The following is a 16425-nucleotide window of genomic DNA, read 5'->3' on the forward strand; positions in this document are numbered from 1 at the left end:
AATACAACTTACTATGTGTAGTAATATGACCTTACTACTGATGTTATATTATATTTTAGATGTTAGATTAAAAAAACAAATGTATGATTTGTATAAACAAACATATTATGGAAGTTTTTGGAGTTAGATTCCTTTATGGTTTTTATGACGCATCTATCCCATTGCGTTTGTGATCACTAGAACCACCACTTATATATTTGAAGCTTCCAGCTTCAGACAGTGCCCTGATTTCAACATTATTTATAAGAGCGTTTTACCAATATTCAGTTTAATTGGGAATTGTATAACATCTAAAACGTTGCCCAGTGTTTATGGAAAATCAGATAAACATGAATGCTTTCATGTGTCAAAAAACGGCTCTTGACTGTTCCAATTTGGTGGCATACCAGTGTATTGCGGTCCATTGGAACAGCTGCTAATAAGGTATCTACATATGTATTTCTATGGTTAAATCCATATCTTCAGAAGCGATATGATACGTGTGGATGAGAAACAGATCAATATTTAAGCACTTTTTTACTTTCAATCTTCACTTTCAATTTCACATTCTTATTTTTGGCGATTCACATTCTTCGAGCATATCACCACCTACTGGACAGGAGAATTTCTAGTAAAAAAGGACTTAAACATTGATCTGTTTCTCACCCACGCTTATCACATTGCTTCTGAAGATATAGATTTAACCACATGAGTCTTATGGATTACTTTTATGCTGCCTTTTTGTGCTTTTTGGAGCTTCACAATTTTGGTACCCATTCACTTGCATTGTGAGGACCTACAGAGCTGAAATATTTTTCTAAAAATCTCCATTTGTGTTCAGCAGATCTCATCTGGGATGGCATGAAGGTGAGTAGCTAAATGACGAGAATTTTCATTTTTGGGTGAACTATCCCTTTAAATAATTAAGAATGAATAAATTACATAAATCAGATTTGCTCCATTACAAATCTATTAGCAAGTTGAATTATTATTTGTATTATTATGATGATTTTTTTTTTTTTGTTGTAATTATTATTTTTATTATTGTTATTATAACTACCCCTAGGGCCGCATTTAAACTTTAGGTGCCTGCGCTGTGTGTGTGTGTGTGTGTGTGTGTGTGTGTGTGTGTGTGTGTGTGTGTGTGTGTGTGTTGTGTGTTTGTGTTTGTGTCTGTGTCTGTGTGTGCGCGCGCGCACATGTGTGTATATGAGTGTGAATATGTATGCATATAAATACTGTATGTGATTGCGTATGTGTGTGTTTTTTTGCACATCAAGATGGCGGTGGCTCCTGACAGCAGAGTGCTCTCTTACAGTGTTTATAAATGGAGCTCGTACTCCTCTACATATTTACCCGAGTGAGTAACACACACTAAACACACATATTGTGTCATTATATGTTCAGCTTAACACAGACACAGTTTTAACTTTAATTTAAATCAAATCTATAGCTTTATTTATCAAACGGGCCGGGCTATAACAGTAGGGAATAGATGCATACAGCAGCCGCAAATGGATAAAGAGGAAACTGTACAACAAGCAAATTCTCTAAATGTACACATTTACGTGCACATGGATGCGGAAATGGCGCTAAATGAGGCAAAACATGCGTGTGAACGTGCTGATTTGACAGTGATGTTAGCATCTATCTCAGTTAGCTTGTGCTAAGCTAGTATGAAAGCATCTCATGTGATTTTATATAAATGACAAACCTGAAACACACGTAGTGTTTTATGTTACCTGTCCTTATACAGTTTATGATAAATCTTTAATAACAAGACAGTTGTCTTACTGTACTTAATGTTTCATTATTTGTTTTTAAACAAATATAAGAACTGGAGTGTTTTGCCAGTTAGCTTCATTGCTAATTAGCTAATGAGCTGTTAGATGAAGTAAATGAAACCGAAAACAGTGACGGACAATTGTAAACATATTTATTTAGTCTCAACTTCTCTCTTTAAAGGCATCTGGGCAAAATGCAACTAATTTAGGTTCATTGGACTGTATGTATAAATGTACGAAGATGCTGTGGTGGCTAATGCTAAACTGTGGGAACCTGACACCCTCAGTCACACACTATTTTTATCCTTTCTTTTTAATCTGCTGTTAGTGATACTACAGAGTTAGTCCACAAAATTATATAACCATACTTCCACGGCAAACTGTTTTAACAAAGGGGCTTGCATAGTGAGTACATGCTGTAACTTATTGCTGGCTTGCAAGACAGAAAGTGGCTGTGTTTCAAAACCTAGTGAGCTGCCTACCTAGACAGCATTTTTGGACATAATAGGCAGGGGTCCCCAAAAATGATGTCTGGATAGGCAGCTCACTAGGTTTTGAAACGTATTAAATGTGGTTTGGATGTCTATTGTGATATAACATGTAATATGTCTATAATGTGTGTTCTGTTTACCTTTGTGAAATAGCCTACATCATCTGCTACAAGCTTGCTTTCTTTCTAGTCTCTATTTTATGTCACAGCATATGCCGACATATGTTTCATCAGTTCATTAACTACTCAAGAAGGAGTGACATCTTGTAGCCAATTGCATTGTTGCAACACCAGTGAACCCCTTGTCACTTGTTCTTGCAGATTTCCTCAAGCCTATAGTGATGTTCTTTATGTATCTTTTATGTTCCCCTTTGTCTAGAAACCAGCAGTGTTAGATGGGTTTCGGACTTGAAATAGCCATATAATCCAGTTGAAAGAGTAATTGTGTAAAGTTGATCAAGTTAGAGTCACGTTTGTGCATGCAATCATCATGTTTAAGTGGACATCATCATTGCATAGGCGGCAAAGTAGACAATATGTTATTTATGAGTTAAAGGTGCACTCAACGATTCCTGAGAAACACTGCTGATATTCGAACTCAACTGCCAAAACAAACACACCCCTCCCTTCAATGCTCCTTTGGAAGCTCTGCCCTCGACTTATCATAATCCTTCTTTTTTAGTTTATATTCGTCTGACATTTTTCTCTTGGTCTGTTTCTCAGCCATTTGTCTTCCTTGGAGTTTAGAAAGTTTGCATCAGCCAGATTTGCCATCACTCTTCTAATGAATTTCTCTCTCGCTCTGCCCCCACCCCCATCATGTGCACGTGCAAGAACCACCCCCTGTTGCTGATTGGCTGGAGTAGTGTTGTGTGGATTGGTCTGATCCACTTTGTTTTTTGTCCCATTTACAGAGCCAGGGCTGTGTACAAATAGTAGATTTTTTTTCAGCCCACCCACAGAACGGACAGCTAGCAGACAGTTAGGAGATATTTGCAGAATTTGACAAAAAGTGTATTGGATTAGAATTACTGAGTGCACTTTTAAAGGGATAGTTCACCCAGAAATGAAAATTCTCTCATAATTTACTCACTTTCATGCCATCCCAGATGTGTATGACTTTCTTCAGCTGAACACAAACAACGATTTATAAAAGAATATTTCAGCTCTGTAGGTCCATGCAATGCAAGTGAATGGTGACCAGACATTTCAAGCTCCAAAGATCATATAAAAGCAGTAGGGGTGTAACGATCCATCAATCTGGATCCATGCATCAGTCCAATAACCAACGATCCAATGTTATCCATACTTTGCGTAAATATCGATATAGACATTTTTTAAGATGCACCTTTATTTTAATACTCTCATGTCAGCCACGGCTGTATGCATTTCCGTCAGGCGATGAAGCAACCTTATTACATTCATTTCACTTTATGAGCGCTAAATACAGCTTTTCATGTGGGATAAGGATGTGCGCAGGGTCTGTGAAGCCAAATTGGACTCTGCTATCTGTGCGCACACGTCAACCGAGCTTCCCGCGAAATGCGAGCTCCAGACCAGTGACAGGATCAGTGCGCACACGTCAACCGGGCGCTCCTTAAAATGTGAGCAAACACAGAGCGGCTCACATGCGTGATTAATTTGGGCTTCCATCGATATTGTTGCGCATGCAACCCGTTTGAAATTTACATGAATTTGCTATTTAAAAGTACCATGGAGCAGTTCAGCCATCATGTGAAAAATCTTGACAACGCCGACATTCTGAACAGCACTAACAAGGGAAAGAGAAACACCTGCTCAGCTCCAGCATCAGTTATAAGATTTTACACATCTACACATCAACACCCTTAATAAAATTTATCCCAGTTAACTGTAACAGACTTTTTCATTACAACTATGGAAGTTGTAGCCAAGAAAAGCACAGATAGTTGGAAACAAGTCATGGGTATGTAAGTAATTTGAATTGGATTAAACTGAAAAATAAGCTGTAATCAAACGATTGTGTGACATTATTTTTTATATTATTTTCTGTATAATTCTTTTCAACATCTGAAGTATCTTATTTCCCGGTGGGCCTGCCGCGAAATGGGGCCGCATGGGCCGCCACGTTATGCAAAACGTGCCACAAAATGGCGGAAAGGGGCAGCGATATGCAGAAAAGGACAGCACCACCCCCCATACACCCCCCCCGCTCAACTTTTGGGCCAGTTTCAATGTAAAATCCCAGGCCGAATTTTCTTCCCAGTCCGCCCCTGCCTTATTTTGTTGTAGATGTCCCAATGTGGATACTAAATTTGCACATTTCAGAGAGCTCAATAAAATTTTCAAATTATATTTAAGATCGTATTGTGATGAAACGTCTGATTTACACACCTAAAAAGCAGCATAAAAGTAATCCATATGACTCCAGTGGTTTAATAAATGTCCTCTGAAGCGATGCAGTCTGGGTGAGAAAAAGATCAATATTTAAGTCCTTTTTTTACTATACATTTATGGTAAAAGGGACTTGAATATTGATCTGTTTCTCACCCAATCCTATTATATCGCTTCTAAAGATATAGATTTACCACTGAAGTCGTATAGATTACTTTTGTGTCACCATTTACTTGCATTGTATGGACCTACAGAGCTGAAATATTTTTCATTTTTGGGTGAACTATTCCATTTAGTCAACACAAAAATTGTTACAGGTCCATATTCTTGCATTTTGACAGCATAATAGAAGCACAGCTTTGCTGCCATGCATGCAAGAAAGAAAGTATTTAAAAAAAAAAACCTTCTCTAACCTGCTGTCTGATCTTTTCTTGCAGGAATATTTTAGTGGACAAACCTAATGATCAGTCTTCCAGGTGGTCATCTGAGAGCAACTATCCTCCACAGGTAAATTCACCACTACAGTATACCTGTGCTGGTTTGCTTTAGTTAATTTCCTGACTCAATGCACAGTAAATGTCCACAAATGGTCTGATTAGTGGACTAGTTCTTGATTTTTAAAAAGGTCACCATGTCAGTTGTCAGTTTGGCTTCAAAGGTGTGTGTGATGCTCTGCATTGGCTATTTCAAGTGAAGTCATTTTTATTTGTATAGCGCTTTTCACAACACACATCATTTCAAAGCAGCTTTATAGAAAATTATGCTTTCACAGAAAAAGCTGTAATATAGTAATGTCTTACAAGTCATAATAGTGTGGTTTAATAAAAAACATGATTGTAAATTGCACCTTGGAATAAATAATACAAAATACGTAAATTATATTTATATTTAGACCCCCAGTTAGCAAGCTAAAGGCGACTGTGTCAAGGAACACAAAACTCCATAAGATGTTGGTTAATAGAGAAAAATAACCTCGGGGGAAACCAGGCCTCACTGTGGGGGCCAGTTTCTCTCTGGCTAAACAACATGAATATAATGCAAATATTAGTTATTTATGTGCAGTGCAGGTCATGGTTTAAAATAAGTAAACTAAGTAAGTGTTGGGGGCCAGTGTTTAAACAAAAAGATTTTGTATAAACTGTAAGATTAATTACTAAAGTCTTAGAATTAACATGCTGAATTATCTGCAGAAGTGCACAGAGATGCATTGTCCTTTGTTATTTGGCTGACGAAGGCTGCAATTAATTTATTATCTATGTATTCCATTTTAAAAGTGTAGTCCATCCTTTGACCAAGGTGATGCAGGCAGAGGTCAGTAAGATGCACTGCAGTTCGACTGTAGGCTTGTGGACTATTTATTACAGTAGATTGATGAATCAATTACAGTGCTTGTATATTTTGAAATTTTGTGGTTTGAAATTGTCATTCATTGACTATGTGACGTGCTTTCATCTCATTTGAAAAAGAGGAAGCCTCCACTCTCTGGCTGGCTCTATGGCACAGACCATGTTGTGCAGACAGACTTGTGGTTTTGCAATAAAAGGAAATCGAAAGTGCGTGTTGGCGGTACAGTTGCACGCATCCTCAACTTTTAACCTCCAGCCTAAACTCAAAGGCTTGTGTTTTCTCACTTGTGTGCTTCCACTCTTGTCCTTTCTCTTAAAAAAAAAAAAAAAAGCAAAACTACAGTCACCACCTCTACAGAGACCAGAATTTCCTGTCATTAGCTTGCAGTTTGTTCCCAGAAGCCTTCCATATGACCTATTTACATTTTTTAAATCATAACAGAAAATTCAATCAATATATGAGCTGTAGGATTGATGCACTAAATGTTGTAAAACCAATTCTTTACCAAGCTCTTAGTGGACTCAGCCATCAGCGATGATGGATGGTGAATTGCAGTCAATCCGTGTCAAACATTTCCTCCCTGTCTTCGATGACAGAAACACATAGATTTTTTTGGCTGGTCTGTCATTGATGTCTAGTCAATTAAAGAGGGTGCCATGAGTAATGGATTCCCTCCTCAACCCCTCCTGTCCACCTGAATTTGAAGAGGGTGTTGTCACTGAGTCCCTAACCATTTTAAGTGTGTTCTTTCAGATCAGATTATTTCAATACGTTCTAGATACATTCTGTGTGGTGTGGTCTATGGACTGTAGACTGCACATTTTGCCAAACCATAAAGGTACCATAATGCATTAATAAGATGCATTGCGTTTCTAAGGTGTTGTTTTTAGTCTGAAACAGTTTAGCTGAGACTTACCACTTTAAAATGAATGTATGGACAAGCTAATTTGATGTATCTTGGCTAGAATAGAGCCTAATAGAGCTGTTCAGCTTGTAGTCCAAAACCCAGAAGAGAATTCGCCGTGGGTTCCCGCTGGATTTTTCCTACGGGTTATTATAATGGGGTTTTTGAACTTATGGGTAAAATAAGGTCTGTGGTAAACTTTACTTAAGAAAACATGGAAGTTTTGATCTACAACATAAATTACATACAGTCATACCTCAAAAGTGAATTTTGAAGCCGTATTGTATTAAATACTTTTTATTTAAAAACACATTGCGGATTCAAAATTCACATTTGTGGTATGACTGTGTGAAATGTATGTTGTAGAACAAAACGTCCGCGTATCATCAAGTAATGTTTACCACAGACCTTATTTTACACAAGTTCAAAAACCCTATTATAAAAACCCATAGGAAAATCCAGAGGGAACACATGGCGAATTAGACTTCCGGGTTCACTTACAAATAGACGTCATGGCTGAAAAGCTCTATACTGTTGGCTATTTGAAGAGTAAAACATAACTGATCATAAGCCTTTTTTTGCTACCTCTAGTACTTAATCTTAAAACTTGAGAGACCAGCTATCGTTCTGAGCATCACCTATGGCAAATATGAAAAAACCCACGTGTGCAACCTGAAGAAGTTCAAGGTTTTTGGAGGCATGAGTGAAGAAAACATGACGGAACTCTTGTCCAGGTGAGTGGGGTCAGCGAATGATGATATGTGATTACAATCTTCTTACAGAGCACTCTAGGCTAATCTTTATGATAAATCAGTTTAACAGAATCTTTGCTTGTAGACTTTAGTCTTAAGAGAAGAAAACCAGGGGCTTCATTTATAAAGACTTTCGTAAAATTATCTTAAATGTGAACGTATGACAATTTCCTAAATGTTCCCATGAACTATTTATAAAACATTCGTACACATGAAGAAATGTTCCTAAATGCATCCAACTTTATAAATCGCAATTTATCTTAAAATCATGTAGATTAAAAGGGCATGCACAGGTTATTCTTTTTTTCATTTATTCATTTACAGTATATTTCTAAATAAGTGAGTGCAGATACCGGTTTGTGCACATATGATGTAGCCTATTCAACAACTCCTCATTAGTTATTCATTTTCATAAGAAATAAGAAATGCATTCATTGACTGCGTTTACTGTAAATGCACACCATTCTTCAACCAATGTCTATATTCCTGCTAAACTTTAAAGGGGTCAAGAAATGGAGAATCAAATTTTCCATGTTATTTAGGTATATAGGAGGTAACTGTCCTATAAAAACATTTCAGAACTCAAAACTTCCTCCTCAGTCTAAAAAAAGCATTTATTGTTGCCACCCTGCTGAAACATCTCGTTTTAAAATCTGTCTGTTTGTGCTGTCATGACACATTGCTCATTTGTATTTAAACATCCCACAACATGTGTCATTGCACCCTTGGCCCCACCCACTGGCGTGCTGTTCAAGTCAAGAGAGTAGGCCTTTTGTGGCTAACCATTTCTAACATAACACCAAAGGGGACCCATCTGGACTATTTTTAATTATTTTGTAAATGAACATGAACTACACAGACTCTTTGACCGCAGTCATGTTTCTCTCCACTTTTAAAAGAAGTGGTGTCAAGTTATAACTCTGAAAGTGAGAAGCAATTCTCTTTCATTCAGATGCTGTCTGTGTTGCTTTGAGCCCAAACGAGTCTTTGACGCGTCCTTTTGCCCATCTGCACTATTTTTAATTGTTGGTGTATGTAAACATAGGATATCTTTGACAATGTACATCTTTGATGATGGACGTCTTTGACTGTTTCATTGTGTTTCCGGCGATGTGCCTTCAGTATGTGTGTGTGTAATTTCACCGTGCTTTGGACAATGATGTGTTCGATTTTTTTCTCGGCTCATGTCAGTGTCGATTGTTTGTGAACCGTCACAATACGATTCCAGCTTTGCAAATGAATTACTATTGGCGTTCAAAACACTTAAAAAAAAAAAAAAAAAAAAACTTAAAGCATTTCATTCATAAATATTTCAAATGTCATGACTGTTTGATAGTTTATGGTGCTGAGTGTTAACAGTTGTGCTTGAGATGAACAGTTTAAATATTCGGGTGCAATGTGTTGGATGTACGTTATGTGTAAACACTTGTAATTTTGTTTTATTTTTGTTTTGTTGAGGGGCTTGTACATTCTCTTCCGATTGAGTTATAACAATGGCCGTTTATGTTGAAGTTTTAAGGAGGCGCCTAGGCTAAAACCATGCGTTTCTGACAGAGGGCCAAAAACAGGGTGGAAAATGATTATATATTACTCAATTGTGACTGTTTTGGTGCAAAAAACTTTTATAACATTATCATTGGACCTCAGGGAAGATAATAATTTTATAAAAAAATAGCCCTTCATGACCCCTTTAATTCCACAAAGACATTTGCATGCTCTTTTACCTTACCTTACAGTACATGCATACATGGTAATCATGTTCTGTATAAAATGCACTTTCTTTTTCCGCTATACTCTTTTTCTTGCTCTTGCCATTAATTACACTGCATTTTAGTATTTTAGTAAAATCATTTGTTTTTAATTATGTCCTCGTAACAGTAGACAAGAGGCTGAAGGATGAATTGCTGAAAAATTTATGAGGCAAATTTTATATATGAATAGTGCTTTCCACTCCAAAATAAAACATTTACATTACACATACATAATCCAAATAAGACCACATTCTGACTCCTATCGGAATATTCGGCTATGTTCGGACTGCCACTAAAAATCAGATTTTTTGCATATCCAGATTGTATCCAGATGAGTTTTGTTAGTCTGGACAGCAAAAAACCACATGAAATCTGATTTTTCTGAATCTGATTCAAACCGCATTGGGAGGTGGTTTCAAATGCAAGTGAAATCAGATTCTTTCAGATGCGTCTCAGTCCGGACGCTCTGGCTGCTCAAATCGGATTTCAAATGGTCTTTTGCATCACTCTTAACGCGACACACAACAATGATTTCAAAAATCGGTGACTACAGTGCGGAACATCACAATATTTACCAGTCACCTCCGTCGCTGAGTTTTTCTTGTGCGACGGAGGAGTTCTGCACCGCGACTGGACAGGGCGCTTATTTGGAGAGCGAGATGATGCACCTCCATTTTTCCCGCATCTGTTTTGAAAGCATTGTCACGTGGGTACACCTACGTCGTTACCAAAGCAACCCATGCAGATAGGTTGGTTATGTCTGAACGCGCAAATCTGATTTGATCACTTGCAATTAATAGTGCGGAAAAGATCAGGCAGTCTGCCTGAAAATATCTGATTTGAGAAAAAATCTGATTTGCCTGCAGTCTGAACATAGCCTTCTTGTTCACGTAAATGTGCTCACTCATTTGTTACTATATGTAGTCATTCACTGACTCGTATTTTGATCACTAAAAAAAAAAAAACATTAAGCGTGCACTTGCACACCGGAGCATAAGCACAAAAAATGTATGCATGCTTGTCAGTTGACGTACGCATAAGAACATTTTCAGGTCAGTTTCTGCCTTTTATAAATCCCCATTTGTTCCTCACTTTTGACCTAGGATCAAATCCATAAAATTTAAGATAAAATCTAATCGTACATATGTTTTTTTAAATGAGGCCCCAGGTATCCTGCACATAGTAATGAGTAGGGATGGGTCTTTCTTTCACCAACGGACTAGTGAATTTTTACCAGTGAACATTATTCTCATTTTTGTTTTAGCTTCAATATTTTTAGTGGTGGTGCTTTACAGGGGTTGAATTTAGAGACGCAACTTCTCGGAAAGGATTTTAGCATGCTAACAGCTTGCTATGCCTAAGAGGGCTGTCCGATAAGTTGCGTCTATAAATTCATCACCTTTAAATCACCGCAACAGCCATTAAAGCACCGCTTATGTAACAATCCACCGTCTTCAACAATACTTTTCAACAGTTACTTTTGGACTTAAGCCTATTAAGCCTTTTATACAGGATGTCCTTGAAGGAATAGTTCACAGAAAAATAAATTTTTTTTCTTCTTCTATGAAACACACAAAGAGATGTTAATGTTAGTCAGCATTCACTTTCATTAAATCTTTTTTTTTTTTTTCATACAATGGAAGTGAATGGTGACTGAGGCTGTCAATTCTGCTTAATATCTCCCTTTGTGTTACATGGAAGAAAGTCATACGGGTTTGGAACAACGTAAAAGTAAGTAAGTGGTAACAACATTTTCATTTTCATCTCTTTAAGACAGACAAGTCGTTTAGACAACCCCCCGACTATTCAATTATTAAAATATATTGTTTTTTGATAAATAATAAAGAAACAGAACAATTATATATCAGGCCATGGCTGTTTTTGCCTGTTAATGATATTCCTTTGCTGTTTGCTGAATTATTATTTTGTAATAGGTTTTCTTTGGCTTCAATTTGGACAGTAGTGCCAATTAAGACAAGGAGAATTTCTGGGGAAATGGCTTTTTGTAATGTAATGATGTCATTCACAATGTTCATCATCTAATCCTAGTGGCCTTAAGAATGACTTCAACAAGGAGACATTTACGCTAAAGCACAAGATCGATGAGCAGATGTTCCCCTGCAGGTTCATTAAAATAGGTGAGTGTTTACAAGCCAGTTAAAGACTGAGTGAACTCATGTGCTGACACATTTAGGCGAAAGATCAGTCATCACATGAGTTTAGAGGAAGACAGTGAATTTGGTGAATGCATTTGAATGACACTGCAAGTCTCGGAGGAAACAAACAAGTGCTTGTGTGAATGCTGAACGGGAAGAAACATTTATTTCTTAGAAAATGCAATGCAGAGTTGTACTGCTGACAATTAATCATACAGTCTGTTTTAGACATTGAAATCACTGTTATTAGTTTGAGAAGGTGCAGTCTGAGATCACAGTAATATAGATTAAAATATTAAATGGAAGATATTTGCTTGTATCTTTTTTCTACCCTCTATTAGAAAGATATTACATGTGTAAACCTGAAGAAAAACATTTGAAAGCAATGAAATAATTTCAAAATCTGTAAATGTTTCCTTTTTTTTACTTTTTTTTTACATGCTTTTTCTCTGAAATTTTCCACGGACCCATTGCGGCCCCCTGGGTGTCCCCAGACCCCAGTTTAAAAAACGTTTTTTTTTTTTTTTTGTAAACATTTTTTATTTATTTATTTTTTATTATATGGTTAACTGCTGTGAACTTACTGTTTGTCACCACATGTTTGAATGTCCCCTTTTGATGTATTCTGTGTGTGTTTGGTTGTATGCAGTGCCGCTGATGTCATGGGGGCCCAGTTTTAACTTTAGCATCTGGTATATTGAGTTACATGGCATAGAAGATCCAGATGTTGTCCAGCCCTGCCTTAACTGGTACAGTAAGGTGTGTTTTGTCATAACATACACCTGCATTGGAACTGTGGTTTGAGGGTGAATCACAAATAAATTATCTGGGTCATATTTCAAAATATTTCACCCCAAAAGCAAAATTATTATTGTTATTATTTGCATGAAGAAAAAAAGCATATTTTTAAGACCATTTAGATGCATTGCGACATTATTTGCATTGTGATTTATATGTAATTATCACAAACACATTTTCTCCCCAAATTCTCATTCATGTGAAAAGCGATTGACCGTTCTTATAACTTTAATACAGTAATAAAATAATCCTCTCTGTTTATCTGATTAAATCAAATTCAGTAGAACAAATGCATATATATAAATAAATACTTTACAATTTAAAATTATTATTATTATTGCCGTATGAGATGAATGAGAATGAGATTTTCATAATACAAAAAATGTTTAATCATTTTCTTTATGCAAAACAAAAATGAATGCATATATTGGCAGGTTTTGTGAGATTAACGTCTCAATTTCTTTAAAGGTTCACATTCTGCAGTTGTGTGCCATCACTAACCACTATGAATTAAAAAATTTAAAATATGTCCAAGCAGGTTATATTGTGTTGGTTATAAAGAGGAAGTGAAACATCGTTGTATTGTCAGGCAGCTCGGATCAATCATGTCGTCATCATTTTATATTTCCCTAACATCCAAGAAGAATATCTGCATGTTCATTAACAAAATAATCCCTGTAAATTTACTTCAGTAATAAAAATATGGCTTTCTTTCTTGTAAACTACGTCATTCTCTGTGTACGTCATAATTATTAACAGTTATTTCACACTGTTTTTAGGTTGCCAAGCTGTTCCAGCACTGATAAATACAATCATGTTTTTATATTATCCGCACACCATTTGCAAAAGCAGTTTCATACAGTATTAAACATGGATTGCAAATGACGTTCATTTTTGTCCGGACAGTACCGTGAACAGGAGGCTATCCGCCTGTGCCTGAAACACTTCCGGCAGCACAACTACACTGAAGCCTTCGAGTCCCTGCAGAAGAAAACACGTATCGCTCTGGAGCACCCCATGCTAACACACCTCCATGAACGACTGGTCCTCAGAGGAGACTTTGATGCCTGTGAAGAGCTCATAGACAAAGCCGTGAGAGGTACCTCGCCTCACCCAGTGTTTCATCATTAAGTTGGGAATGTGGGCATGTTGATTCAATGTAAGGAAGAGGCTTGGTGATCTGGATAAAAAACATGTTCACTGTAAAGTGTGTTTTGGATGAATTTTCAGTAGTTTTGATATCTGAAGTGTCATTTTAAAGACCCCATGAAATCAAAATGTGATATTTGTGGCTTTTAGTTAGCTTTGAAGTCATCTATTTGGGAGCACGCATTGTTAAATTAAAACACATCCATCACTCAATATCTTTTCTCTTCCAGATGGTTTGTTTAATCAGTACATCAGCCAGCAGGATTATAAGCCACGCTGGAGTCAGATCATCCCTAAATGTAACAAAGGTACGATTGCAGCCTGCAGAATACATGAAGCACGCGGCAGTGGTCGATGGCTCTGAATCTAATACTGTGTCCTTACCATATGCAATGCGATAGAGCTCCAGGACATTTTGCATATTGCTTGGTAGCCCTGCCCACTGTGAAATTTGTTTGGTTCAAAATCCAGCTCCACATAACAGAACATTAAATGTAAAATATCTTGTGTCACGTCCCGCAGCAGTTTCGCATTCAGTGTGGAGAGACAAATTGTTTGGTGCTGGAAACATTTCACATCGCACCTCTCTCCATTAACTTCCTATGTTCTCTCTTTGATGTAGGTGATGGTGATGATAACAGGCCTGGCATGAGAGGAGGTCATCAAATGGTCATTGATGTTCAGACAGGTAAGTCTTGCATCAGACGGCTGATTCGTGAAGTTTCAGAGTGGGTGGTTATCAACTCAACACAGCATCATTTAGCCTGTCGTCATTTAGCCTGCCATCATTTAGCCAGGCATCATTTAGCCTGTCTCTGGTTGGGCATTACATGCCCAACCAGAGACAAACATATATTGCGTCACTGCTACACAACAAAGGATGCATATCGCTCTGTCCCTAGAGCAGCTTTGGGACTCTGATCACTGTCTGGTTCATCTTCTTCCAAATTACAGACAGAAACTAAAATCTGCTAAGCCTGTAGTAAGGTCTGTAAAGAGATGGACCAATGAAGCAGAGCTGGAACTAAAAGCCTGCTTTGACTGCACTGATTGCAGTGTTTTTGAGGCTGCAGACACCAATCTGGATGAGCTCACAGATACTGTTACATCATATATCAGTTTCTGTGAGGATATGCGCATCCCTACTAGGACTTATTTAATGTTTAACAACGACAAACCATGGTTTACAGCAGAACTCAGCTTCGTCAGGCCAAAGAGGATGCTTACAGAGGTGGGGATAAAGTCTTGTACAGTCAGGCCAGGAACACACTGAATATGGAAATCAGAGTGGCTAAAAGAAGATGAGAAGCTGAAAAACAAGTTTTCAGCTAACGGCCCTGCATCAGTGTGGAGTGGCTTGAAACAACTTATGAATTACAGGACTCCTACCCCCAACCCTGTGGTGGACCAACAACTGGCTGATGACCTGGATGTGTTCTACTGTAGATTTGAAAGGCCCAATCTCACATCCCACACCCGCTATGACCTTCACTTCACACAAACACCAACACCTCCTTCAACCCCCTCTCCTCCCCCCTCCTGCTACTCACACTGCACTTAAGATCTGTGAAGATGATGTGTGCTGTGACTTTCAAAAACAAAAGATATGGAAAGCACAAGGCCCAGATGGCGTTTCACCTGCATGTCTTTAATCCTGTGCTAACCAGCTGGCCCCCATCTTCACAGTGATTTTCAATAGATCACTGGAGCAGTGTGAAGTTCCCTGCTGCTTCAAACCAAAAATTACAGGACTTAATGACTACAGACCTGTCGCCCTGACGTCTGTGGTCATGAAATAATTTGGGAGACTGGTGTTGGCCCACCTGAAGGACATCACTGGACCCTTTCTAAATCCCCTTCAATTTGTTTATCGAGCAAACAGGTCTGTGGATGATGCAGTCAACATGGGATTGCATCATATCCTGGACAGACCAGGGACATAGGCAAGGATCCTTTTTGTGGACTTCAGTTCGGCTTTCAACACCATCATCCCTAAATTACACCAACTCTCTGTTCCCATGTCTATCTGTCAGTGGATCACCAGCTTTCTGACGGACAGGCAGCAGCTTGTGAGACAGGGGAAATTCACTTCCAGCACCTGTACAATCAGCACTGGTGCCCCCCAGGGATGTGTGCTCTCCCCACTACTCTTCTCCCTCTACACCAACGATTGCATCGCCAAGGACCCCTCTGTCAAGCTCCTGAAGTTTGCAGATGACACCACAGTCATCGGCCTCATCCGAGATGACGATGAGTCTGCATACAGAAGGGAGGTTAAACAGCTGGCTGTCTGATGCAGTCAAAACAACCTTGAGCTCAACACGCTCAAAACGGTGGAGATGATTGTGGACTTTAGGAGGAACACCCCAACATTGTCCCCCCTCACCATTCTAAACAGCACTGTGGCAGCAGTGGAGTCATTCAGGTTCCTGGGCACTACCATCTCACAGGACCTGAAGTGGGAGACCCACATTGACTCCATTGTGAAAAAGGCCCAGCAGAGGTTGTACTTCCTTCACCAGTTGAGGAAGTTCAACCTGCCACAGGCGCTGCTGATACAGTTTTACTCAGCAGTCATTGAATCTGTCCTCTGCACTTTAACATCTGTCTGGTTTGGTTCAGCTGTGAAATTGGATATCAGAAGACTACAAAGGACAGTTCGGACTGCTGAGAGGATTATTGGTTGCCCCCTGCCCTCCCTTCGAGAACTATACACTTCCAGAGTGAGGAAAAAGGCTAGAAAATCACTCTGGACCCCACTCACCCTGCCCACTACCTTTTTGTGAACTGTTGCCTTCTGGCCGACACTTCAGAGCTCTGAGCACCAGAACCGTCAGCCACAGGAACAGTTTTTTCCCTCAGGCTATCCTTCTCATGAACAGTTAAAACTGCCCCATTGAGCAATAATTAATGTGCAATATATATAACCGATTTGTATTTAG

General features: G+C 38.4%; 1 protein-coding gene across 1 annotated transcript in view; it reads left to right on the top strand.

The window, feature by feature from the left end:
• Positions 1 to 1138: 1138 nt before the first annotated feature.
• mkln1 (muskelin 1, intracellular mediator containing kelch motifs) overlaps positions 1139 to 16425 on the top strand; it is a 41526-nt gene continuing 26239 nt past the window's right edge. The window contains exons 1-8 of the mRNA XM_051689021.1: positions 1139 to 1339; positions 5064 to 5133; positions 7469 to 7611; positions 11430 to 11518; positions 12186 to 12295; positions 13241 to 13433; positions 13714 to 13791; positions 14106 to 14171. Of these exons, the coding sequence (XP_051544981.1) occupies positions 1260 to 1339; positions 5064 to 5133; positions 7469 to 7611; positions 11430 to 11518; positions 12186 to 12295; positions 13241 to 13433; positions 13714 to 13791; positions 14106 to 14171 (829 nt within the window). The 5' untranslated portion in view covers positions 1139 to 1259. The remainder of the gene's footprint in view (positions 1340 to 5063; positions 5134 to 7468; positions 7612 to 11429; positions 11519 to 12185; positions 12296 to 13240; positions 13434 to 13713; positions 13792 to 14105; positions 14172 to 16425) is intronic.

Source organism: Myxocyprinus asiaticus, chromosome 45 (genome assembly GCF_019703515.2).
Source record: "Myxocyprinus asiaticus isolate MX2 ecotype Aquarium Trade chromosome 45, UBuf_Myxa_2, whole genome shotgun sequence".
Lineage (NCBI taxonomy): Eukaryota > Metazoa > Chordata > Actinopteri > Cypriniformes > Catostomidae > Myxocyprinus > Myxocyprinus asiaticus.